The following is a 25,885-nucleotide window of genomic DNA, read 5'->3' on the forward strand; positions in this document are numbered from 1 at the left end:
GAGCGTTGAGTTCCAGTCATGTATGATTTTAAGACCTATGAGAGCCAAGGCTGACTTCTTTCAGAATCATGGCTCGTTCTTCTGCAGATGTAAACACAATCAATTTGAGCTTGTTCATCCAAAGTTGAATTTCTCAGACAGCTAAAATGACGGTGTAAATGGTGCCATGATCGACCAATCTCGCCGACACAACAGAACAAACTTCTACCAAAAAACAAGGAGGCTTTGACCGCCTGCCTGACGTGTTCATGATTTCATCTCTTTTCCCAGAGCTTTTCTTATTAAAGTTTTCCATTCAGCAGCTGCAAGAAAAGCCAAATTCGTGCTCGCGGGTTGATTCATCGATTCATGGATGACTTGCATTCGTACATGTCCAAGAACCTACCAGCTTCTAACGAGGTGGTGTTTTGTTGTGAGACACTCAGCCAAAAAATTTGCTCCAGTCTGGAAGTCAGTAAAGAGCTGAGAAAGTGGAACATCAGGGATAATGTTAGCGTGTGTTTTTGATCTGCAAAGGCAATGATGATGGGTTACATTTGGCTTGTATGAAAGGCCAGAACCACAGTGGTCTTCACAGTCAATGACATGTGCGGGAGACAAAGGGACGGCCAACACCAAGGTTCGCGGAGGAGGAAACATTTGTCGGACAAGAGTGGGTGGAAAGATGGAAAAGATAATTTGGTAAGAGATTAGACAAGAGCGAGGAGAGAGTTCACCGGTTGTTTAATTGGTGCAGAAATGAGAGCTGACAGAGGGACGGGGGGGGTTGTTACTGAGTTCCTGAGTTCAGAGTCAAAATGCTGATATCAGACAGAGAACTAATGTGTGTCTGTGTTTCAGGGAAGAACAAGGAACACTGGAGCTGACTTTCGGCTGACGCTAACAAGCCCTCCCTCTTGTGCCAGGACGGATGTGTCTGCCTGTTCCCAGAGTTAGATCATGTAAGACCAACGAAAACCTCTCTGCCCAGCAACCACTGGCTAACCAAGTAACACACACACAAATCCATGCACACACACCTTTTTTTGTTGGACCCATCAGTTTCTTTTTCCTTCCTTTACATGTAAATTATGCCTGCAAAATCTTGCACAATCAGCACATTTTGGCGAAATTACCATATGCAGGAGCAACAGCGTGACAGTCTATAGAATATGTCTCAAACTGACCTCAAACCACAAAACTAACTATGTTGGAAGCGGAGAAGGGCGATAGAAAAATTGTTTCGGATTATTGTTGTAGTCATAAAGAGAACAGAGAGTATTGGAGCAGCCAACAAATGGAGTCATGCTCTCCTGCTTTACGGCCCTTTCAGACACAACGTAATAGACGGCATCTCTTAGCTCTGAAAAACATTATTTCCAATGTCTAGGGCTGTGCCATGACTGCCTTTAACTATATCAAGCAAAGATGTTCCCAAAGTTGAAGAGCTTTGAACATTGCGCCCAAATATCAAGCGACCACAGTTGTGCACAACGTTATTCCCAATGTGTCTGAAAGGGCAATAAGGCAGGGCAGCGGTATGTACAGGCTGCTCTGACGCTCTCCGCTGTAGTTTTCCCCATAATTGATTAATCTGCACATTTATTTTGTCATAAAATCAATCATTTGGTTTACAAGGTCAAAAAGAGTGAATAATGATCATTACACAATCCTCAAGCTCAAGATGACGAGTCTTTCTTTTGTTGAACAAAATTAAATCCTTGTAAGAAAGAAGCTGCATTCGGGATTTGTGGTGACACAAGGAATAAAATCAAGTTTCAGATACAAATTTGGACAGTTAAACTGCAGAATTTGGAACACAGTGATTCCTTTGCAGGAGGGCTGAGGTCATGTTTGGTACATTTTTTAGTATCTTGGATACTCTCCTTTTCGAATACCGTCTTTTCCCCATTTTTCTTCTCTTTTCACGACCCCCGCCAAACTAAAGGTTAAACTGTGGCTCTATTGAACATGTTCCAACAGGGGAGAGCAGTTTATTTTCCACCTCTCCTTTGATTTGATAAATGAATAGCAAGTATGGGAAGGATTTGCTTTCCATATGATGGGAGACATATGGGCCTCTTACAGTGCATATCGGAAATGAGGGACGATGGTTGGACGAGAGGAAGGACATTTCACTATAGGAGGTCGCCATAAAAGTGAACTTTAAATCTCCAATTATTATACATTAAATAAACATCTGTTTCGTAGTAACACCATTTTTTGTATTTTTCTGGAGCCGTTTATTCACTCAAGCTGAACAATTCTGCACAGGCACAAGCATCATTTTTTGATTACCAGACCATATATGGGAATAAAAGCTTGTGCATGGCCTCCATTACTCTGCAAAGTCACATAATTAAATAAATTGGACTCTTATCCAGTTCCAACAAATCAGGTTTAGGTTCTTAAAGACCAGATTGTTGGTATTAAATCGGCAATTTTATCCTTGAATCATTTCTTCACAATTAGGGTGAAGTTTTTGAACTGATAGAAGTGATGTAAGAACGATACAACACGTGCATTTTGTACCGCAGGAGGAAGACGCTGTTTTGTGCAAATAGTGAATGTAACTGCATTAAAACAGCCATTTTGTTATTGGTTAATGGCACTATTTTAACCGTGTTTTCAGCAATGGTTGCCAACACTGCTCATATAATCTACTTTAAGTCAAACAGCTACTACTGAACTTTAAAACAGCTCTGCTAACTCTTGAAAAAGTTTTATTTCTTGGTTTTTATGTCACTGAACTCCTGAAATTATTGGTTGATTCTTTAATTCTTTTGTGTTGATCCACAGGAAATCAATTGTGATAACTGAGTTATCTGTTCATTTATTCCTGAGGAGAAAATTGAATTAACTCGTTTCAGCTGCCTTCTTTGTGTTTTCTTTGATAGTTAAATGAAATATCTTCCAGTTTTGGAGAGTTGGCAAAACAAGACACCATCATATGATGTGATGAAAATTACATGTGTAATCAGCCATAAATAGTGAATAACAAAACAATTTGGCTATATTAAACTGACTCAAGTGAAGACAAAATCTTATTGCTTGCAGGTAAAAAGAAAGTCATCATACGTTTGTTTGTAGCGCCAGTCCTCTCGCATCGTGTAAACGTCCTTTATCAGACCTTTATAGCCATGTTGACTTAGCAAACATAGTGATAACACACCGCCCCAGCTGTTGGCACACATACGCAAACATACATCACAGCTGTAGCTACATCCTAATGAGCATTCCAACGTGGGAACGCAAATATCCTGTTTTCACGTGTCGAGCTGTTAAGCCGACGTTGTGTGTGTGTCTGTGTGTGGCAGGTCTGTGTATCTGTACTCGCTCAGATGACATAATGTGAAGCAGATTCCTTTCCTTCTACATCTCCATCTTTTGTTTCTTTCAGCTTCACCCCTCCCTTATTTCCAATGATTCACTTCACTTTTGGGACATTTTATTACATTTTTGGCGAGGATTTTGATAACAAGTGAACTAAGATTCTTTGGTACATCTTGTTCTTAGAGGGGGGCTTGAACTTTCTGTGATAAGGGAATCTGGAGGGACGTTAAGTGGTTAAAAGCTCACTTTATGGTGTTTCTCCTTGAACAGCAGAGAACGGGGAAATATAGAGAGCAAAGACAATCAGCCGAAAGTGGCAAATGGGACTCAAGCAGACAATACAGCTGCAAATTTTTCACAAATATTAAAAATCTAGTAAAATTTGTTTGTAGTTCTTCATCTTAGAAAACCTGCTTATTTGCCTTTTTGACAAGAATCAGATGAGTAGTTTGACACCAAACATGTATATATATGGTAAATATGAAACTTCTGCCAGCAGCCAATTAGCTTAGCTTAGCATAGACGGTAGAAACAAGTTGATGTATATTCTGAAACTACTTCCAAACACAAGATGCTGAAGAAAAAAGGTCTAGACTCCACACATATCCAAGTTTATCCTGCGACTATTTTTGTCTTTTTGAAGACTTTGAGAACTTCACAAGAATTTAAATTATCGTACTGTTAGCTTAAATGATTTTCAGCGGCACAACATGAGTTTGTAAAGCTAGAACCACAGAGGAGATGATCAAAACTTTAGATACTAAAATCTATTATTCCAGTTGTTTTTCTGCTTCTTTTTGTCTGTCATCCCTCTTTCAACTCTCATGCCCATGTTCTCCTCCTCTTCCCCACTCTCTCTATCCGGATGATCCCTGCAATTCTTTTCATCCTCATCCAACTGATCTGGCCATGAAAACACTGAGGGTGAGTGTGCATGCAGATTTGTACAAAGACACTGTGTCTGTTTCTCATGGATGCGTCTCTACGAGTCTTCCGAATAGTCTTTAGAAGGAAATTGAATTAGGACGTTTTTGTTTTTTTTTGGTAAAAATGTATCACATTAGATGATCATGCGATAACAAAAAGGCGATTCCGGGGGGAAAAACAGCTGACCAAAAGTCTGGCATCATGAAGACAAAAACCAGGGCTGAATATCTCTTTAAACATCTTCCATTAAGCACATATGTCTTTGCACTTTTCTCACTCTTGATGTGGTGTTACACACATTTAAACACCTTACGCAACTTTGGAGACGTGCCCAAGGCCTGTTTAGATGCATAAAGAAAACACACAAATTACTGGCAGAGAATCACTTAACTTCCCCCTCATAACAGAAAAACTGCTTGTGTCACTCCTGAAAAATTCGTCCCCCTCCTCCCTGCCTCGAGCCCTAAAACTGACTGTAACTCGATTCTCGATCGTGGACTTGAACCATAACACAGAGAAACTGCAGGGGGGATAGAGGGAGAGAGAGGGAAGGTGTGACAGAGAGAGAGCGAGAGAGGGGGAGGTAGAGTTGTGTATTTTGGCCACAGAGTCTGGTGTAGGAGGTTTATATTAGTAGCTTTGAATTAAATCTAAATATTTGCAGTGAAGGATTTTATTTTACTTAAATTGGTCTCTGATGATGAACATACGTGTGTCTCTCTCACACACACAAAGAAAAACACTCTCATGTAGACCAAACCCCCCGTCAAGCACACGTGCCCCCCACACATTCTTGTCGGGTCATCCATTGATTCTTTGACATTAACTTTAACTTTGACCTCGACCAATAAAACCTGATCCAGTGTGAAACTCGGGTAAATAAACAGTACATTATGCACCAATGGAAAAACCGGCCTATACTGTCCTATAGTGCTCGCTATAGGAGGCTGCGTCAGTAATGTGTTGGCAACAACAGCTGAGGCCACAGGGGGAGGACAGACCGAGAAACGGCTCTATATGAGGAGGAGGTGCATGAAAATGACAGACTGTTTTCTAGCAGGTATCTTACCCAGAAGTCACTGCAGGTCTGTTTGTGTTGGAGCTGGAGGAAACACGTATTCAGTCCTCAATCAAACCAGCTGAAGCGTCCCGAAGCCAACTCTGAATTCAGGCAAAAATGTTGGCCATTGGCTAAGACGCCTATATAAAATCCTTCATATTGGTTTGATTCTCGGGGATCTGTCTGGCACATCATATCCCGTCTCGCTGACATGATTTCTGTCTGGATTTTCCTCCGTCACTGTCTCCTTTTAACTGTGAAACCAAGTTTTATGTAGACAGAGAGAGGAGACCTAGGGAGAATGAAAGGGCCAGTTGACCAGCCAGAATCAAACCATTGATGATGCGATTACAAGGTATGCCTCAGCTGGCCATACCAAATCCATTTCTTCACCTGTCCAGATTGTATCCTGGTTGAATTTGGAATATCTGCACAGTACAATAAGCACAAAGTGTAATTCTTCAAATGGCATCTGGGCCACATTTGGTGGTATGAATTGCGTTTCCAATCGGATTTCTCCAGTCACCCTTGCTTTCTTTCAAATGGTTTCATAAGCGTCACTGTGTTTCATCATCTATCTTGACAAACTACATGTTGTCTCTGGAGATCCAAGTGGAATAGTGGGTGTGATTCACTCTTTCTGTCTTTTCTTCTTTCCCACTTTCTCGGCCCAGCTGGTCTCGACAAATGGCTGTTCACCAATGAATCTGTTTCTGCTTGAAGCTTCTGCCTAGTAAGAAGGAAGTTTTCCCAAGTTGATGACTTCGAATGTCTCGTTTTGACGGACCAATAGTCCAAGAAAAGCAGCAAGTGTTCCCACTTTAGAGGCTGGCTTTCAAAGGTTTGACTAAAACAAGGGATACATTTTAAAAATTGTCCCCCCTCCTCTTCTACTAGATTAATCGACTTGTTGGCTGCAGCCCTAACTGCAGTAACAACTGTTGCCTGTGCTGAACTCACCTTTGGCAAACAGTATGATGTGAACAAGTTCCAGCTGGGTCACCAGTTCAGACCTGTCTTTAAATTCAATTATATGGTTATCAGAGAGGTGAAGTCCACTAATAGGGTCCTGATTAGGCTGTCAACTTCAAAGACTTGCTATTGTAACCTCTGACCTACTGTATGCTAACCATAACATGTAATCCAGCCTAAATCTGACTGTGATTCTAACTTTACTTTAAAATTTCTCCAGTATTGTTTTTACATTGTTGATATTGAAATATCAGCACAGACATGTAAATATTTCCATGTTAGGAGGTCATCTGATCATCACACAGATAAAGCACCACATCGTCCGCGTAAAAACACACTTAAATCACACCAACAGGCAGAAATCACAAGAAAAGGGCCTTTTTTGGGCTACGTGGACCACACACACATTTACACACACCCTGACAAACATCCACAGCTTCTTCACTGTGAATCAGACCACACACACACACACACACACACACACACACACACACCAGGGGTATTGTTGTATGTCAGGGTGAGTCAGAGACCATCAGTGAACCCAAGCAGTAAAAAAGTGGACCAGTGAAGTGGAAGGAATGGAATCCCAATCATACACTGATAACACAGAAAAGCCCCAAATTTCACATCAACAAAAACAGCAGGACAAATTAATAATGTGAAATATGCAATCACAATGTTTGGTACTTTTTAGCCTAGCATTTATACTCCAGCTCTCTAAAAACGAAAAGTGATGCTGATCGTGTTTTGGTTAAAAAAAACCTCAAAGGTTGCACTTTATTGTGAAGGGGTGAAATTGGATCTTTGGACAAATTGTGGGTCTTATTGGTCCCTTCATGGTTTGCCATCACTGGTCATGTGACATAGATTATTTCTGAAACTGTGCAAAATATTCTCGCTATAAGTGGCAGTGTAGAAGTGGCCCAAAAAACACACTTTTCTTAGCTTTCTACTCCAAAATATGCCCTCAAACAAACATAAGAGAACTATGTTGGACTGCAACTAATGATTATGGATTAAGGGCCTGTGTCCACTAACACTGTTTTTTGCGCTGGCAGCGCCCACAACCTCAATTTCACAGCGCTTCTCACAGGCGCTTACTGTTGCTACGTTAGGAAAGTTGTCTGGTGGCACTTCTGCTTCCCTTGGTAGTGACCGTTAAGTCTCTTTTAAATTGCTCTGTGTGCTTTATATCTGTATTCAAGGAATTTTACAAAGGAAACATAAAAAGAATGGAAAGGAATCCTGGCATTAGCAGCAGCTCTACACCTGGAAATTGTACCCTCGAAAACACGAAAAGGATTAGCTTCTCCTCCGCCATTGTTTTTGACAAGGTTGATATCATAAGTCCCGCCCCTTGATTTTGATTGGTCAGTGAGGGAGAAGTGACACTGATGAGCGTGGCGGTGTTCCAAAAGTTATACTATTTCAACTTAGAACGCTGTGAGCAGAGCGACAAAAAACAGCTGACAGCGGGGGCGTTTTTGTTCTGAAAACACTGATAGCGCTTCCAGCGAAAAAAACACTGTTAGTGGACACAAGCCCTTAATCTGCTAAATAATATCAATCACAACTTTCTGAAGTCCGACCAACGCTTCAAAACACAAAAGGAGAGAGAGTTTAGTTCTCTAAATTGAAAATAACTCAAAACAGTTCATCAAATGTCAGAGTAGTTGCAGATTGTTTTTCTGGTCTTCGTTTCCGTCTTTGTATCCTGCTTGTATCATTTTAATTAATAGTGACTTATAAAAGTAACCTGTTAACATGTGACTCAGCCAAGGGATTTATTTCTCCCTTAAAGTTCAAAGTCCAATCTGTCTGACATCAATGAATATACCCACAACACATGTTCACGGTTTATTTGAGTATAATGTCATTAACTTAAAAGAGCTTAAAGCAGCAGAAGAGCCCGGAAGCTTCTATATTTACATGTGTTTGTTTGTGTGTGAATGCTGCAGCACTGAGACAACACTGGAGCGTTCCCCATTGTTTGAAGCATCTTTTGTCTTAACCAGGCTGGCACTGGGGCTTTTTTCTGCGCTGCGATTCAAAGACCGGCCTGTTTCCAGATTAAAAATAGCCGGCCTTCACATGAGAACCGGGGGATTCCCCACAAGCAAGATGCATAGCTGCGTGTTTTTCATTTGTCTCCGTCCAGAATCTTCTCCAAAACTATTCTGTACGTGATTTCCTGCCAACTCCATCGTGCCAGGCAGGAAAAGACAGAAATCCACCTTGTGAAGAATTTATAGACTCTTTATAGACCTTTATTAACCTAGAGTATGTAAAGACTGTTTCTACAGCTGATTCTTCTGATACAGGACTGTTGCTCTCGTGCCAGGAGGTCAATTGGAAGCAGACGCAGCCAAACTGATACATTTGCCTTCATATCAAGTTCTTCTCATGACAGGAAGTCCATAAACCACACAAAGAAAGGAGGAGGACGTTAATATTACGATCAGAATCCTCTAAAACAGTATTAGTATTTATTTCCTTGCTATTAATGTTGGACATTTTCATCTTCACGCTTTAAAATATTAACTGCTGATGATTACACTGGCTCTTCAAGACACGCTACCCTGCTCGTGCTCAGCTTCAAAAAGCAATATCAAATGCAGTTGTAAAGAGAGAGAGAGACGAAACTTTTCATTAGCTAATAAAGTAGTATTTCAGCTATATTAAACTACAAAAGGCAGTGTTGTTCTTGTATGATGTAGAGCTCTCACCTCCAAGTAAATGATTCGAATCATTAGACAAGAAGACCTGAAAGTGACCCGCATTTTGTCCGTTGAACGCTGCTAAAACTTTCGTTTTTTAGCTGAGTCATTGCACAGAGTAATGTCGGAGCAACACGCTTTAAACTTTAGAAGTGAGTCTCAAAATCAATTCATCGTTCACTCCAACTAACGCACCAGTAATTAAACCCGGAATAAAGCAGTTTTACATTAAAAATCTGTGTTTCTAAAACACTCTTCAGTGGCGGTTACCGGACTTCAGGGGGGGCTGCGCGCTGATCTGCTGCTAGCTTGTTTGCTTGAGCTTAGCTTGATTTTAGGTTCAGATTCCGATCGTTTTTTTACCGTTAGCCTGAATATCTTCAAATGACTTCTTTTCAAAACAAACAGAAAAGATAATAATGACCTGTTAAAACAGAGCTTAACAACAACTGTGCTCAGACGGTTGCAAACACAGCTAATGCTAATGTTTGCTAGCTTCTTTCTCTAGGAACTGAAGAACCAGACATTTGATGACTGAAATCCTTGATTTGGTTGAGAAATATTGCTAAAGTTGATGGTGACATGTCTTGAACACACAAAGAGGTTATTTAGAAATGTTTTACCGCTCAATGATTTGTTTGTCAATCACACTAAACTCAGACCAGCTCCCTTTCTGTAGGCAAAAGTCTGTTTGGATAAAGGCAGCAGCAAAATTGCTTGAAATAACACTCGTTTTGTCTGCAAAGGCATTTCATTACCATCAGACATTATTTTTCTTTCCTTCTTCTCAAAAAGAACCTTGGGAAATGATCTTATTTTCCCCCGTCAGCTTTCATGTGGGAGAGTGAGCGGCAGAGAGATGCTCGGGTTTTGCCTTTCACCTTAAAATGATCTACAGCACTGGCTCATGACACATGTGCATGAAAGTTGTCTGTAGCACACCTGTGTAAGTCATCGTCCCGGCAGGGGCCGGAAAACATGACACAATTCCCACCTTGAGTTGTTACAGATGTGTACCCTCCTGTGGAGATGCAGCCCGCTCTCTGACAGAGTACCGTTACAGTTTAAACTGGACTCTTGCTGTGTTTCACACTTCAGTTTCCTACCTTTTCCCTGCAGATTTTCTAAGCAGATAATAAATAACATTCCAGTGGATTGTATCAGAAACCATGTGTAGCATGTCTCCAGACATGCAGACCTAACCTTAACGCCTATTAAAACCTACTGTGTGCCTTTAAATCCGAAAGTATCATATCAGGCAGGTGGGTGGCTTTTCTCTCCAGTAGGACTCATAACTAGTGCTATATAAAGGTCAGTTTTCCCTTTCTCCAAGCATAGCAATGACAGCAGCTCTGCTAATTGATTTCTGGGGCGAGGAATCAATCCTCAGCTCTGCAAATATTGCAGCAAAGACCTCTTTCTCAACAGAATGTAGGCTTTTACTTATGTTTAGGCACTTTCCAACTACTTACATTACTATTATACGACTGTATAAGGTTATACGAGGGGATAAAGGTGGCTTAAACCAAACCCCAAGTGGTAGCCCACACCTCCATGTCTGACCTATTTTACCTCTGATCACAACATCTGTAACCATCTTAAAAACAGCCCCAAACTCCTACTTTCTGCCTGCTCAAATAGCTACATTATGCTCCATTAATACAGCAATTTAGTTAGATAAACGCTGTTGGACGGACAGTCTGCTCCCTCTGCCATGATTCCTTGTCAGTTTCATTGGTGAACAAGTCCAGTCATGCAAAGCAGTTTTCGAAGCGCCTGGCAAGTCAAACGCGGGGGCGCAATGCGCCAAAGGTGTCCCAGAAATGAATTACTCCCCAAAGTAAAGTTTCACGTTGTCCTCTGAAGAACGCAATATTAATATTTCTGTCGTCCTGCAGCAACTTTGCGCGTTCATGTTGACCTACTTTGTTTATGATATCTGTAAAATGAATGCACATTCACTACTTTGTGTGCAAAAACTTGGGGTAGCCTTTTTTCTGCAATCACTACAGTAGTAAGAGTGTATGCCACATAAAACAATACATTTAGACTAATATATTTCTTGTAAGTGCAATGCGCATGAGCCAATTTTCTGCAAGCTTTTGGCCCAAATTTGGCTACTTGTGGCATTATACAATTGTATTTGAAATTAAACTGCAAGTTTAAAGTCGTACTTGTGTATTTCTTTAAAGTTCTGTGAGCAAAAAGCCAGTTGTCTTCCCACATGTAGCCCAAACCACAAAGAGTGAGTGCAGCGCTTACCTGCGATATGGACATGTTCAGGTACAGAAAGAGTCCCGTTGTGGAGGCGATCTGCAGCACCACCACCACTATCACCACCATCGCCACCCACATCTTGGACGGCGCTTCCCGGCGCGCTGTCCCGCTCGGGCCGCCGGCCGGGACCATCATGTAGGTGGTGGACTCGCTGCTCACCGATCTGTAATAATCCTGGTGCTGCTGCTGTGCGCTCGGAGTGGCCATGGCATTCCCGACGCATGAGCAGACCATAAAGACAAATAAAACCAAGGGAACAGCGAAACAAAAACAACAACTTCCACTGGATGCCCGACAATTTGGAGCAAAATTAGATCTCCATGCGTGCGCTGCTGCGAATGGAGGCTTTCATTCGGAGCTGAGCGGGAGAATCAGAGACGGGGAGAGGAGCATGAGAGGAGAAGGACGTTCTAGTGAACTTAAAGTTTGGATCTGACCATGTCTGTGCGTAAAGAGGAGCTTCTGCTGCTGGAGGAGGCAGCGCCGGACTGCTGAGCTGCAGCCCAGAGAGGGAGCAACGAGGAGGGGGCTGGCTTAACCTTTTCACCACCCTGGAGCTATGGAGGAATGCTCTCCCCCCACCCCACCCCCTTTCAGTTTCAGCTGTGCTTTTTAGGCATGGGACACCAGTGCCAGACATCGCGAAAGCAGAACATAGCAAGACGAGCAAAGTATAGTTCTTTTGAAAGTAACCAGAAGAGATTTGTTTTGCAGACGATATCCCACAATTTCTATTCTTTTCAGAACATGTCACCTCGTGTCGCTGCAGAGGAGAAAGTAGAAGATGAGAGCTCTGTTTGATGCCAGTGCCAACCAGTTTCCAAAGACATAACTAAGATTAATTCAGATTAACTTTTAGTACTTTCTCTCCAATGGTTATCAAGATATTTTTGCTTGTCTGGTTTGGTTTGTTTACTCTTCATTGTTGATTCTGGTCCTGAGCCTTGGTTTCAGGATGAGCTAGCAGAGGGCGCTCTGCCCTCTCATTGTTCGAGTCTTTGCAACTTCTAAACTTGGCAGCAGTTTTAAATGACTTAAAACTAAATTAATAAGCATTATAATGACGATATTATTGAAGCCATTTATTGACCAAACACTACAAAAAAGATCCCTTTTAGCCTCTTAAAGGTAAATATTTATAGTTTTCTTGGGGCCTGCAAACCAGGCTAATGCTAATGTTAGCTAGCTCCTTCCTCTAAGAATTTAAGACGTTTGATGACTGAAATCCTTTATTTGGTTAAATAATATTGCTCAAGTTGACTGTGACATGTCTTAAACACTTAGAAAGAGATTAGAAATGTTTCCCCACTCAACGATTTGATTGTTTTGATATGTCCATTACACTAAACCGGCACCCTTTCTGTCGGCCTAAGTCTCTTTGAATAAAAGCAGCAGCAAAACAGCTTTAAATAACATCTGTTTTGACTGCATAAGCACTTTATTACCAACAGATATTATTTTTCTTTCCTTCTTCTCAAGACGAAACATTGGAAAATAAGCTATTTTTTCTGGTCTGGTTTGGTTTGTTTTCTCTTCATTCATTGATTCTGGTCCTGAGCCTTGGTTTCAGGATTAGCTAGCAAAGGCCGCTCTGCCCTCTCTTTGTTTGAGTCTTTGCAACTTCTGAACTTGGCGGCAGTTTTAAATGCCTTGAAGCAAATTGATAAGCATTACATATAATAATGACTATTGAAGCCATTTATTGACCAAACACTTAAAAAACGATCCAGTTTAGCCTCTTAAAGGTAAATATTAATAGTTTTCTTGAAACATTTTGGGTGGTTGGTCAAACACAACAAGCAGTTTTCACAATTTTCTATCACTTTATAGGCACTTTTAAGAGCTCATATAACAGTCAGTTTTGTTGCAGACAGAGATCAAGGCTTTTAAAACAAATCCATGGATTATCTTTTATAGTAACAGAAAATAATAATATTCAAATCTCTGTCTTCATCGTCTGTTTTACTCTTTTTGTTCTCTAAGCTTTTATCGCCTGTGTTTGTGTGCATGTTTGCCTGTGGTGATTTTACAGCTTTCTGCTGTTTGAAACAAGTTCCATTAAATAAACTTCAGTTTCCATCCTCTCTTAAATCACCTCAAACTAGAGTTTTAAGTATCAGTTTGTAACATCTTGACTCATCTTTAGACCCATGACCTGTGCCAAAGGCATCCACTTTTGAAATCGCTGATCTAAACAACTTTTCCTTTGAAGTCTTTCCATCATGCAGTCTGTTAGTGCCCAGCAGTCAGAACTTTGTTTCCAGTATGGGAGGCGGACCAGCTTGGATCACTGCCAATCCAACATTCATCGACCATTAGAGCGCCAATGGGACTTTTCTCCTGTCTCCAATTTGGATAAAGAGGACCAAGTTCAAGGGGGTTGAAGGCAAGGAAAGAGCGGGATCATGAGAAAATCAGGCCCAAGTCATCACCAAGACACCCCTTAGTATAAGAACAGTGACACTTTTGCCCTGAGAATCTTTAACGCATTTTGATCTTTGAAAGCTTTTGTCGAATCAATGTGCGGTCCAGAAATGGTCCCAAGTCAAGTTCTCTGTATAATCCACCTGTGGCCTACTCCAGATGTGATAGCCATCTGTTCCACCAACTTGGACTTAAAACGCCAGAATGTTAAGTAAACACTTGGCTCATTCTCGTACCAGGTCGTCAGATACCAACCCTTTGGCATCTTATTCAGATTCTCTAGGCATCATGTAGAGTCTGTTCCCTATTGCATGTCATCCTTCCCCGGAGAATCTCAAACTCCTTTTGATCCTTGTAAGCTGTTGTTCTATCTATGGCTCAGAAAAATGGTCCAAGGTCGACTTATCCTCAAGCAAACTTTTGTGAAATCCATGTGGGGCCTGCTCGAGGCTGTTTCTTCCATCCACTTGGACTGGACTGGCCCATACTTCAGTAGAAATCCCAATTAGTCCAGGTCTTCAGATACCAATGCTTTGTCACAACCCTTCGACTAATTCAGATGCTCAAGGTATCGCCAAGGTGACAAGGTTTCAATGGCTCACATGGTAGTGTCTTTTACGTCCTTCCTTCCCACTAAATTGTTACTGTTTGTTTGATTAGGGTTATGGGGTTGGTAACAACAATGACGCATTGAGTTTTGGGTTTAATGGGACTTAATCCTGGTCTCTTGGGAAAAAGTCCTGCATTGTTTGCCAGTCCATTGCCACTGAACACCACCTCAACTGGAATTGTTTGTCTGGTTGTTCTTTCTATATCCCTACTAAGAGCTGTTTCTTGTAGCGTCGGATATTGAGGCTAATGAGACTACTTATCATGCAGACATTGAAGGGTTTTAATCATTCTTCTTAACTATCAGGGAACAAAGTAGTGAAAATAAAGCCCAGCCTCTTGTGACTTGTTCCTCACACAGTGTTTAATAAGAAGGTTGCTTTTGCATGCTCCAGTCTCCATGCGTACTGATCCTATTAACTCAGATTTATGAAGCTAAAGCCAGTAGCTAACGGTCCCTCATAAAACGGACTGATGGTTGCACTCAGCAGCCTTCAAATCTGTTTTTGGATCCACCTACACTCTCTAAGTATGATGGTACTTAGCAGCATTTTGGTTCTTTCAGTGTCTTTGTTTTTTAAACCCTTTCTTCCGGAGAGTTCAGTCGACCGCACGTCTGTTAATGGCGACATTCAAATTCAAAACTGGATGCAGCAATAGATTTGTAGGTTCAACATTATGCTATATTGATTTCCCTTCAAGTTTAAAGATGACCTGCATGAATGAAGGACCTATCTTTCCCAGACAATCAAAGTACTTAAATCAGAAGTCCTGCAGCGACCGCCAAAACTGGTTGCGACCAAAATGGAGATATAACGAGAATGAAAATTAGACATATTTAGAAGGTGGCCAGAAAAATCACTTACAGCTTATGCTAATGAAGCTGTCTCTGATGTGTTGATCGCCAACTGTTTGGTAACAAGTCCACAATAAAAACTTGGACCCAAGTAGCTCAGTTTAAACATCTAAATGTATCTAAAGTTAATGTTTAAGGGATTGCTTCCTTTGTGTGGCTTTATACTCATATCTCGTACATATTCATACACAACATTGGAAAAAGATAACTCATCTTTTTCTTAAAAAATAGACACCTTTTGTGATGAAATAAGTTCATTTAGATATGCTACAGCACTGTTTCACTTCCACTGGGAGATACATTGACTTTAGGTGAGGTTATCCCCCACTAGAGCAGAAAATGACATTAAGTACTTCTGCCATTTATTTCCATTATAGCATGTAGAAACACTCGTCCTATACACTTGTGTAATCACGCTGTTTCACTTTTCCATCTCCTCCCTCTGTTTCTGGCAGCAGAGCGGCTGAAAACACAACAAGCATTTCTCCAGATGTGTGTGTGTGTGTTTGTGTGTGTTTGTGTGTGTTTGTGTGTGTTTCCCCCCCCCCGACACCGCAGCTGTCCACCCAGCCCTGCAGCTTATCGATGTCCACGTGTGTGAGTGTGTCAAGCAGTCAGTGTCCCGTGGTGAGAGAACATAATGGCAATCAGCAGAGGGAGTAAGAAGTTCAGACTAAGCATTCCTTGACATGTTGTGCATCAGAGCCGAGAGACAAGCGCACACTGCAGGTCAAGCATTGTGTGCATTGTGCTCTGTTTGTGGGCGTATGCGGCTGAAGTTACTGCTAGCTGCTGCAGCATTTTGCTCCTTGAATCTCTTTAGCAGCAAGTCATAAGGTTCATATTTAAGATACATTAGTATTGTGAAGATACTAAATCAAATTTAAGTCTAAATATGAACTAGACTAAGAGTGAACAGCCATGCTAGCCAGGGTCGTACTGAAAGCTACTAGCATGCTAAATGCTCACAATGACAGTGCAAACCTGCTGATTTTAAGAAGGTTAAGCTAACGTATGTCTCCATCATCTTAGGACACTTTTAGATCGACTTTAATTGTTACAAGAGAAGATTAAATAATTGCGAACGTTACATATCAGAGTTTTAACACCTTGTCTTTAGGTTTTATAAACCTCTCTGCAGAGTTTCGGTATCTGAGGGACGTTTAAATTTACAGATATTCACTGGTCTTCCTGGATCATATTTCATTTGTCACCACTACTAGATGCAGCACACCCCTACCAACACAGCCCCCTGGAGTATTTGAATCCAAAGCTGCCCAAAAAGGAGACACACTTGGATTAAAATGTTAGCATGCTAACATTTGCTAATTAGCCCTTAACAGAAAGTGTGGCTGGTGGGAATGTTTTGCAAGTGTTAAAAGTTTTTCCAAAGTTTTGGACAAGCAACAAATTGTACTTGATAATAGCGCTCAATGAAAAACAGCACCATTGTTGTCCCTAGAGTATGTAGCTGGAAATTAAAGACCCCCCTTTTCTTTATTTTCTATATTAAATCTCAAAATCTTCTTCTTACATTTTGAATCTGATTCGATTTGAAAAGGAGCAGATCTTTCTCACAGCAAGTCAAAATGCCAGTATTTGTAACAGCTGTTTTTTGTCTCAATGGAAGTTCTGTTTATATTAGTTTGCTCTGAAACTCCTTGTTGGCCTATTTTTGTTTCGCCCAGATTAAGTTGTCAAAGACATCATGCAGTCTTAGTTATTCCTCCCACTCACCCCATCTGTGTGTTGTGAGAGTAAGAAAGGGTTGTGCATTGTTTGCAGATCTGTCTTGATGTTTGCATGCTCAAGCACACGTGCAAACACAAGCAAGCTGGAGAAGAACAATACTCTGAATTCAACCCGCTTCTCTGAGGTTCACTTAATTGGATCTCTCAGTTAATTTATCATCATCTGCAGGTTTCATTGAATTGGTTTATGATTTATAGAAGACGATGGATCCCTCTTCCTCCTCATCTGACCCCCCTTTTCTTTGAGCCAGAGTTTTACCACAACTGCAGATATTTAGTTGAGAAATGAAAATGAATGAATCACACCGAATCTATAGATTTTTTGGCCAATGACCGGAAGAAATAACTAAATGATTCACATAACTTTAACATAACTTTAATAGTCAACGTAATTCTCAAAACATATGTATAGGGTGTTATATTCCGTCCAAAAAGCAAAATCAAGACAAAACAAGACGTCATTAACGATTAAAATAGAAGAACTGAAGCGCCAACAACCTGACAAGCATATTTATTTAAAAGAAAACATAAATTCTTTGATGGGGAACTGAATTTAATCCAGTTCTTTTCTCTGGATAATCTCACCGACTCCATGTTGAAAGCACTCACACTGCTCCTGTGTCTCCATCTACTGGACATTTATTGTAACTGCAGTTGAATCCAGGTCAAAACTGCATCCAAAACCATTACAATCCCTGCCAATTTACATTTTATCCATTTTGGACTCCATCTCTACCTCAGGTCCATATTTAAGAATGTGAAATATACAGTTTCTAGGATGTCTGTGTCATTAAATCTGCCACAGTGAGTTTCCACCATGAGTCAACCATCTTTTCATTGGATCTCTTGTGAGTTGTTACAATAAATAAGTTATATTTCCCAAACGAACCCTTCATACAGATGAGTGAACTTACTGGGAAAATAAATGCAGTCAAGCAAATCAGCATCAGATTCGAGCAATATTGTTACAGTAAATCACACTGCAATGGAAATGTCAGGCACCGAGCCTGGAGGCAACATGTGAACGGATATCAGTATTTACGATCTTGTGTATGTGTGTCTGCTAGTCGTTAGAAATACGATCAAATTAATTATATTAAACTCTAGACAATAATTTTAGCTTCATCAAGCGAGGAGGTGATGATGGTTTCAGCCAGTTGGTGGGCTAGTAGATGAATATCGCTGTTGTCAGCGATCAGATTGCTGTTTTTCGAACGCAACACCCAGTCAATTATGTCACATGAAAGAGCCTCTGCATAAGCCTCCATCTTGGCTCCAGTGTGAGGTCCTACTTCAAGATAATCTCTTGCCAAATCATCTGTGGACAGCGAGTGCATCAGATGCTCCATTAACTCCAACCGGGGGTCGTTGATGGCGCTCTCGTCTTCTTCCTTTGGGGTAGGCGGAGGAGGCGAGGGCAGGAAAACCTTCGCCAAGCCACCTTTGAGCTTCTTGGCGAAACTGTGTCTGCTTCTCTCAAGCTGAGGGAGGAGAGGCGAGGTCGGAGGGGCGTCGGGGTAGTCGAGGGATCCGAGGATGGGGAGCCCTAACTGAGACAAAGGTGGATGACAGGGTTCGGTGTCTTCGGAAGTTTGGCATTCTTTGCTCGGATCCATCTCGGTGTCCGAAAAGTCGCCCGCAGAGTCTACTCCGACTGATCTCGGAATCTTGAACACATTTTGACCTCTGTGAACATCCCTCAGAGCTTCCTCAACCACAGCTGAGGCTAACTCTTCGGCAAACATTTCCTGGTTTTGATTGAATCTGGCCTCGGCTTCAGGTTCCACCATTTCCATTTGGCTTAGAAACGACTGGATTATGTTCTCCGTCATTTTTTGGGCAAACTGCTCAAGAACCTCATTGTTCCCGTGGCTTGTCCTGAGGCCTTTAGAACTGCCAAGGTTAACTGGAGAGGGCTCTGGCACCAGTGGATCTGCACTCACTTCCTTCATTGTGTCCTGGGGGAGTAAAAGTAATAATTTTAGTCAAATTGAAGGAAATATTGTTTTTTCCTGGAAGAATATGCTAAAGGTCAGAGCTTGGTACAAGCAAAAAAAGGAGTCTAAAGATGGTTTGAAAGACAGTGTTGTTCCTATAGTTAGTCCATCTTTGTATTTTCATTTGAACATTGCTCGCCAACATGTTCACTTAAAGCCAAACAGGACATAAATATTTCTCCTAAATGGGTCAGCATTCCCCTTTTAGTCTCCGAGCTATGAATGTTTCTACATTCCTGGCCAGTTTCAGAGGGATTAAGATAAGCTACAAATCGCAAGAATGTTAAAATGTATGTATGAGAAAGAGCAGAAAAGAAACAGATGAAGAAAACACAGAAACAGACAGGAAAAAGGATCGAGGCCTCGACCCCAGCCTGTCACCATATGAGCAATCAGCCTGCCAGGATGTGACAAACAGGAAGTAAAGTTTGGATCAGATCAGCGCAAAAACTCGGTACGCATCTGTGGTTATTTGCAATAACACTTGGTTTGATAAATGTACCTTCAAGCTGAGAAAACAAAAGTGGAGCAAAGCAAATGTTCAATGAAAAGTGTTAAGCAGTTTATCTGATCCATGACTGACGTGTGACATCTGTATCTATTTAACGACTCTGAAAACAAGGCGGGACAGACACATGAAGGTCTGAAAGGTTCACAGAAAACAGGTTTTCACACTCAGTAAGAGACTGACCCTCCCAGTGTGCTGCTGCAAACAGGTTTTAATATGGAATTATTTAAGTCTGACTATTTCACTCGATGACTCTTGAAAGAATTGTTTTCCAAATAAGCTCTCATAAGGTCAAAGTTCAACATGTTGGGAAACACTTTTAACCTTCTTGCTAAGAGTTACATGAGAAGATTAATGCTATTGTCATATATGTTCATAGGAAGCTCTTGCTAGCAACTTATAAGCCTAGCTTAGCATTCATCCATCCATACCGCTTATCCTGTCGCGGGGGGCTGGAGTAGCTGTCACTGGGCTAGAGGCGGGATACACCCTGGACTGATCGCCAGTCAATCCCAGGGCCTAGCTTAGCATTTAGAATGTAAGCGGGGAAACAGCTAGCTTTACTCTGCCCAAAGAAGCTAGCTACCAGCATCTCTGAAGTTCACTGAAAATGGTTTAAGTAAGAACCTTAAAATATATTTAAGTCATTTCAATGTTACTCAATTTACTGGATTTAAAAGTTTAGCAACCTAGTTGTAGCATTACGTAGCAAATGTTGGCTAGCATAACAGAAGTTAACACCTGCTAACAACATTGCTATTGTTTACGTGTTGTCTTAGAGCTCATGCAAGCTGTGAAACATTGTCTACCTAGCAAAGAAAATATTCTTACGCTAATTTAAACTAATGTTACTCTGTATTTAAAGCTCCTGTGAGGAACTTGCGATTAGTGTTGATTTTGGCGCCCCCTGTGGACAAAGCCGCACCTCTTATCTCTTAACTGATTTTGTCCTGAACATGCTTAAGCTTTGGTTTTTAACAAAAAATCTCATCCTGCTTTCTTTAACAGTCATGTGTATCACTCGCTGTGAGTCTAGAAATATAAACAAAGGCATTGTGCAGTTAATGACTTCATCTGACACCTACCCCCCCCCCCCCCACTAGCAGTTTCAGGCATTAAAAATAACTATAAAGAAATAATCAATCTTGTTGCTGATGGTCTGGTTTGCTTTTGTAGGTCATACAGATTGATCAGAATTAATTTCAGTTTGTTTCATAACCAGTGGAAAAACTCCTCACAGGAGCTTTAACCTTTGTTAAGACAACTTTTACCACAGTTGCTAAATACTGGTGGGTCATATCTTACACAGCTACAGTTATGAACTGAACTGAACTGAACATAATGTTAAAATCCTTTAAAAACCCTTGCTGCAGTGTTATCACTACATTTTTAAGATGATACATGTATTTCAGGTTGCCCAATGACAGTTGGCTCCAGCCGGCGTGACCCTGAACAGGATAAGCGATATAGATAATGGATGGATGGAGGGATGTAACACCTTACAGCCAATTTGCAATCAAGGGGATGATTTAAATTTAACAGAAAATTCACTGAAATCAGGTTCACATCAATTCAAATCAACTTTCTGGTATGTAACAGTCTCCTTCCTCTGGATTCGTCTTTATGCAGCCAAACAAAATGACACCCTAAACCCTGAAGTATCACAGTTTTGTCCTGGCGATCGTCACCCAGTAAAGACTACAGCCCGAGTTCAGAACGGACAGAGCTCAGAGAGGAGAACATGATAGAAAATGAAGCGCAGATGTGGAACAAATTACAGCTAAAGTAAAGAATGCTCTCTCTTGGCAATTGGACTTGGACGGGGCGAGCTAACGTTTATGAGACGAGGTCGCTTCCTCACTACTTTGCTTCTGAGTTTTCATGTGTTCGACAGACCTGTCTGAACAAAGTCAGCTCAGCATGAAGGCGCTTACTGGTTTGATGACACATTTCACAGCCTCTTCTGTCATCCTGAGGCCTCACATGAACACCTTTTTTTCACTATTTTGTTTATAAAATGCCATAAATCCAAGAGACAGCCTTCTGCATGGGATTATTCAGGGTATTAGAGTCCAATTTGGTTAATGAATAACCAAATATATTTCCACGGTGTAATATTTTGTTTGATTTATTGTAAGACATGAGTTAAGCCCTTTTACCCAAAGAAAACAGAACAGATAAGACCAGAGATTTTACTTGACAAAAGAAGATAAAACACAAAAATCCATCAAAGTTTCTTCATCATAAATTAGGATTTATGAAGTATCGCGGATCAGAACGAAACGTCTGGTTTACTGTGATACCTGGCAGGAGGCTGGAGGCCTTTTAAGGCCAAAATGGAGACGACCGAAGCCTCAAGTTGATTTAATGTTTTGCAGAGCATAAGAGCAGCACACAGGAAACGTCAGGAAGTATACTTGTACATAGACTCACCATGTTTTCTCGTTGGTGTCTTCTGTGCAAGTGAGTTTGAACGGAAATGGTTTGACAAATGAGTTCACACGCTTCACTCACTTCCTGTCTCTGCGTTTCTGTGTGTGCGTGCGTGTGTGTGTGTGTGTGTGAGAGAGAGATAAAAAGACTGAGAAGGAGCGTAATTTTCTACCTTATTGACCACATAAGCAAATGAGTGAATATTCTACTTGTTTAATTATTTTTCTTCGTTTATAAGGTAAAAATGAAGAAGAGATGGTCACAAGAGGAGGAGGAGAGAAAACAAGGGAGGTAAACCGGGGGGGGTTGTAACACCGGATCAGTTGTAACACTGTCAGTTTGAGCAATCAGAAAAGAGCTTTGGTGATGATGAATATCATACTATCTAACTTCCTTCTTGAGCTAACAGGAGAAGTGGCATGTCTCTGTGAGCAAAATTGTGGGTTTTATGACCAAATTTTTATCAAGATAATTTTTTGCCTAGCATATTCGTTGTATTGTAGATACAATGGGTTGCAGTTTCTCTAGTATAATTTTATGCATTGCATTCATGCTAACTTCAAACCCACATGCTAAAACAATTAGCTCTGTGATGGCTGCTTGGGGAGGGGTTAGTTGTAACAGTCCACTTGCCACAACTGTGACAGTGATTATACCCGTATGTGAAACATGTCCACAAGCAGAAATAAGTGTTTTCTGACAGTTTGAATTGTTGCAACTTTAATCAAAATGATCACATTTTAGCAAACTCCCTGTCATTGTTACATCTTTCTCCGGCTACTCACAGTAGTTGTGTGGTAAATTGTAACAATGGACCTCTTTGTATTTGACATTAACTCACATAATCTGTGTAGAAGAAGTTTTATTTCTCGTAGACAAAAATGGATCCGATGTATCAAAGTTTGAGAAGTCTAGCACAAATGACATCCGAGTTACAGATGCTCAAATAAAAAGTGTTACTTTCATCCCCGGTCTCCCCTACTTTTGGGCTTTTACTGCTTTTTTTTTGGCAGAAGAGACAGATCATTTCAGTGAACAAGGAAATAATCTGATCCTTTGATTTCTATCTGATTCACCAATACTATTCACCACATTACTTTTTTTTGCGTATACCACACTCAAAAAATACAAGTGAAAGCCCAGCAGAAAAACTACGTAATCAGGCAAATAACTGTTTAAAGTTACAATCTCGAAGATTTTCATTTAAATAAATGTCTGTTAAGTCACTATCTATCGCCAAATGAGGTAACACAATGGTGGTTAAGCCTAGCCCACTGATGAAAGCCTTTGCATTTGAAGTATTACAGACTGGCTGTCTGTGGCGACTTTCACTGAAAAAATCACAAGCAGCATCCAGTTAGTGACGCGTTTTCCATCAGCCAGCAGGGGTTGGTCTACCAGAGAGGGTAGGCGGAGCTAAGCGACTGCTTTTCCGGTCTGAACAAACAAAGAAAAGAAGGATGACTAAAGATACAACTTAAAAAATAAGTGAAAATTCTAAGAAAAAGAAACAAATTCGATGCTCAGATGAAGGTAAACAGTCTAAAAAGGAAAGCAACCGTCAAGCGAAAATCAAGAGTTACAACCGGAGCCAACCGTGGACGTCACACATGCAACACTGTCTGGATATCAGCAATCTCTGATCCCGTCGGCTACAGTCTGAGACGATACAGCCTCTGGGGACACCGGTGACTTCCTGCCAAGACTTCCTTTTCCGCGTGCTGCATTGTTACAGAAAGAGAAACCTTGTGCTGTACTTGTTATTAACGGGCCTACCTTTGCTGAAATCTCAACATCATGATGCAGATTAATAAGACGTAAAAATCAAGCTTTGTCAGGTCTGTCCTCAAGAGGAGAAGAAAATGATGGTATGTCATTATGGTGGATTACGTTCTGCCTGCTTTTGCTCTCCTCACGGACTGTTTTTTCCTGCATACGCCGCAGCCTGCTGATACATGAATGGTCAATGTTACTCGGACTACAAGCATAGTTCAAACAGAACGCTTGCCTTCCCGGAAATCCACGTCCCTGCCTACAGATTCTACATTTCTATGTAGAATCTAGAGATTAGAATATCTGGGAAGTGTGCTCCCGCAATTGCTGTTTATCGCCATCGGTGCCGCCAAAGAGAACGAAACTGAGATCTTAGAGATTATGACTCAAGCAGAAATAACAATCCCCTGTGACTGTTGTTCTTAGAGGCCTAAAAACAAAACAATGAAACCCCAAAATGTTCTGTTCATTTGGAAGTTCTGCACAAATAAACTCAATTTTATGTTTGTACAAGACCTCTGATTTATAATTCTATCCATCCATCCAACGTCCCATTCTTTGATGTCTTATTTTGGACAAATAAAACTCAGATGTGGTGTCTGGATTGATTACATTTTCAAGTTGTGTGCACCGAAAAATCTAAGTTGTGGAAGAAAAAGCACAACATTCTTCAAATTCAGAAGCTGGAATGTTTTGGTGGGAAAACTGTTCTGGATACATTTGATTATAATTTCTGCTCTACTCATAAATGCTTTCAGGTGGTAAAGGTTATAATAAAACATCATGTTTGCTTTGTGCGTTTTGATTGAAAAACTTAATATGTAAAATAGCATTAAAAGTATTATATTTTGCTTTAAACTGCACTGGAACAGAAGCAAAGTAACACTTAAAGAAAAAAGTCGAGTAGAATACACGTACGTGAAACGTACTGGAGTGAACTCACGACTCATGGACAATTTAAACAATCACACAAATCGTTTGTGTGCAATTTTCTATGATGCACGACTTCCCCGCCCCTGTGTTTAGTTCCCAAACCCCGCCTACGCAGCTACAACCAAATGCTTATGACCCGTCTCCTCCCCGCTCGGATGGAGGCGATCTGGACATGTCTCAGCTTTTTGTGTTGGACGAGCAAACAACAGGGAGGGAAATCGCAGCAGTGTTGTGAGATTATATCTCTCTGTAGACTTTATTAGACGTCAGATTGTACCACATGAACTGCAGGCCAGTTCAAATAAAGTGCATGTGGGGTAACTGTGTTTGTTGTTGTTGAACCCGTCTAATGAAGGGAGACTCCGGAGAGACTCACTTTAAGGATGGACTAGAGATAAATTAGCTCTGTATGGCATTAATAGTGCACCTCAGGTCAGAAGAAGATTAACAAAAGATTTGTTTTGTTCTTTTAAGACAGATTTTATTGCCTCTTTTCCCAACATGAAACAAAGATGACCCTCCTAAACTACTGGCAGCTGCAGGGATGTTAGCTGCCAGCTTCCCCCGGCGGCCATCTTGAATCTGCCCTCTGGGCACACAAATGGGATTTAATGACCCTCTGTTATCCAAACTGTTACTGTGGTTACTCTGTGTTGTGGGCCCCAGAAGGCCCACCATGCTCTTTGTGCTCCGATTCAGGAAATACTTATCTGTGTGTCAGTGAGCTCATTGCTCAACATGATTGTTTAAATAGAATTTAAGGGTCGTTTCGGACCAGAGAGAGTCTGAAGGGAAATCAGGACACGACAGAGTGCATTACACAAACGAATCAGAGAAAAGTCAACTTAACGTGCTGGATTCTGCATTTTTGTGAAGACCATTTTGCCAAATTCAGTTTATAAGATGTTGGCTGTAAGTAAGAAATGTGTAGATGCTGTAATTCAATCAGAAAGTAAACTCAGGTAATCTTCTAAAGCTGCTTTGACAAATATCCTTAACTCAAGGTCAAGATACAAGCTTTTTTTCACACTTTTGGCTGCAAATTATGGTCCTCATAGGCGGATGGAATTTGCTCAGCTGTCACAGCTGATAATCATCAAGTAATTTAGACCATACAAGATCTTAAATTCATAACTCGTTCCATAATTTCAATTCTATTGCAGAAATATGAACATCTGTTTTGGGTCTCTAATGGCTTATTTTGAATAACTTGATGAAAATCAGATGTACTATGTAATGACTGTAGCCTATTAAATGTATATAAGTTTGCACATGATGTCTCACTATAACGTACTTCTAATATTCATTAAAAGACAGTATGTAGGAGGCCGACTGC

General features: G+C 40.9%; 2 protein-coding genes across 2 annotated transcripts in view; both read right to left on the reverse strand.

Annotated features, from left to right (window-relative positions):
* Nucleotides 1-11,739, reverse strand: part of tnfsf10l (TNF superfamily member 10, like) — a 56,325-nt gene extending 44,586 nt beyond the window's left edge. The window contains exon 1 of the mRNA XM_069672597.1: nt 11,251-11,739. Coding sequence (XP_069528698.1) covers nt 11,251-11,499 — 249 coding nt within the window. The 5' untranslated portion in view covers nt 11,500-11,739. The remainder of the gene's footprint in view (nt 1-11,250) is intronic.
* A 5,568-nt stretch (nt 11,740-17,307) lies between these two features.
* LOC138601064 (uncharacterized) lies at nt 17,308-21,860 on the reverse strand. The gene is made up of 2 exons (XM_069672642.1): nt 21,844-21,860; nt 17,308-18,863 (listed from the first exon to the last, which is right to left on the reverse strand). Exons 1-2 carry the CDS (start codon nt 21,844-21,846, stop codon nt 18,009-18,011), a joined length of 858 nt encoding a protein of 285 aa, XP_069528743.1. The 5' UTR covers nt 21,847-21,860; the 3' UTR covers nt 17,308-18,008.
* Nucleotides 21,861-25,885: the final 4,025 nt, after the last annotated feature.

This window comes from Semicossyphus pulcher, unplaced genomic scaffold (assembly GCF_022749685.1).
Source record: "Semicossyphus pulcher isolate SPU_LCO1_2020_fin unplaced genomic scaffold, fSemPul1.0.p SCAF_21, whole genome shotgun sequence".
Classification (NCBI taxonomy): Eukaryota; Metazoa; Chordata; class Actinopteri; order Labriformes; family Labridae; genus Semicossyphus; species Semicossyphus pulcher.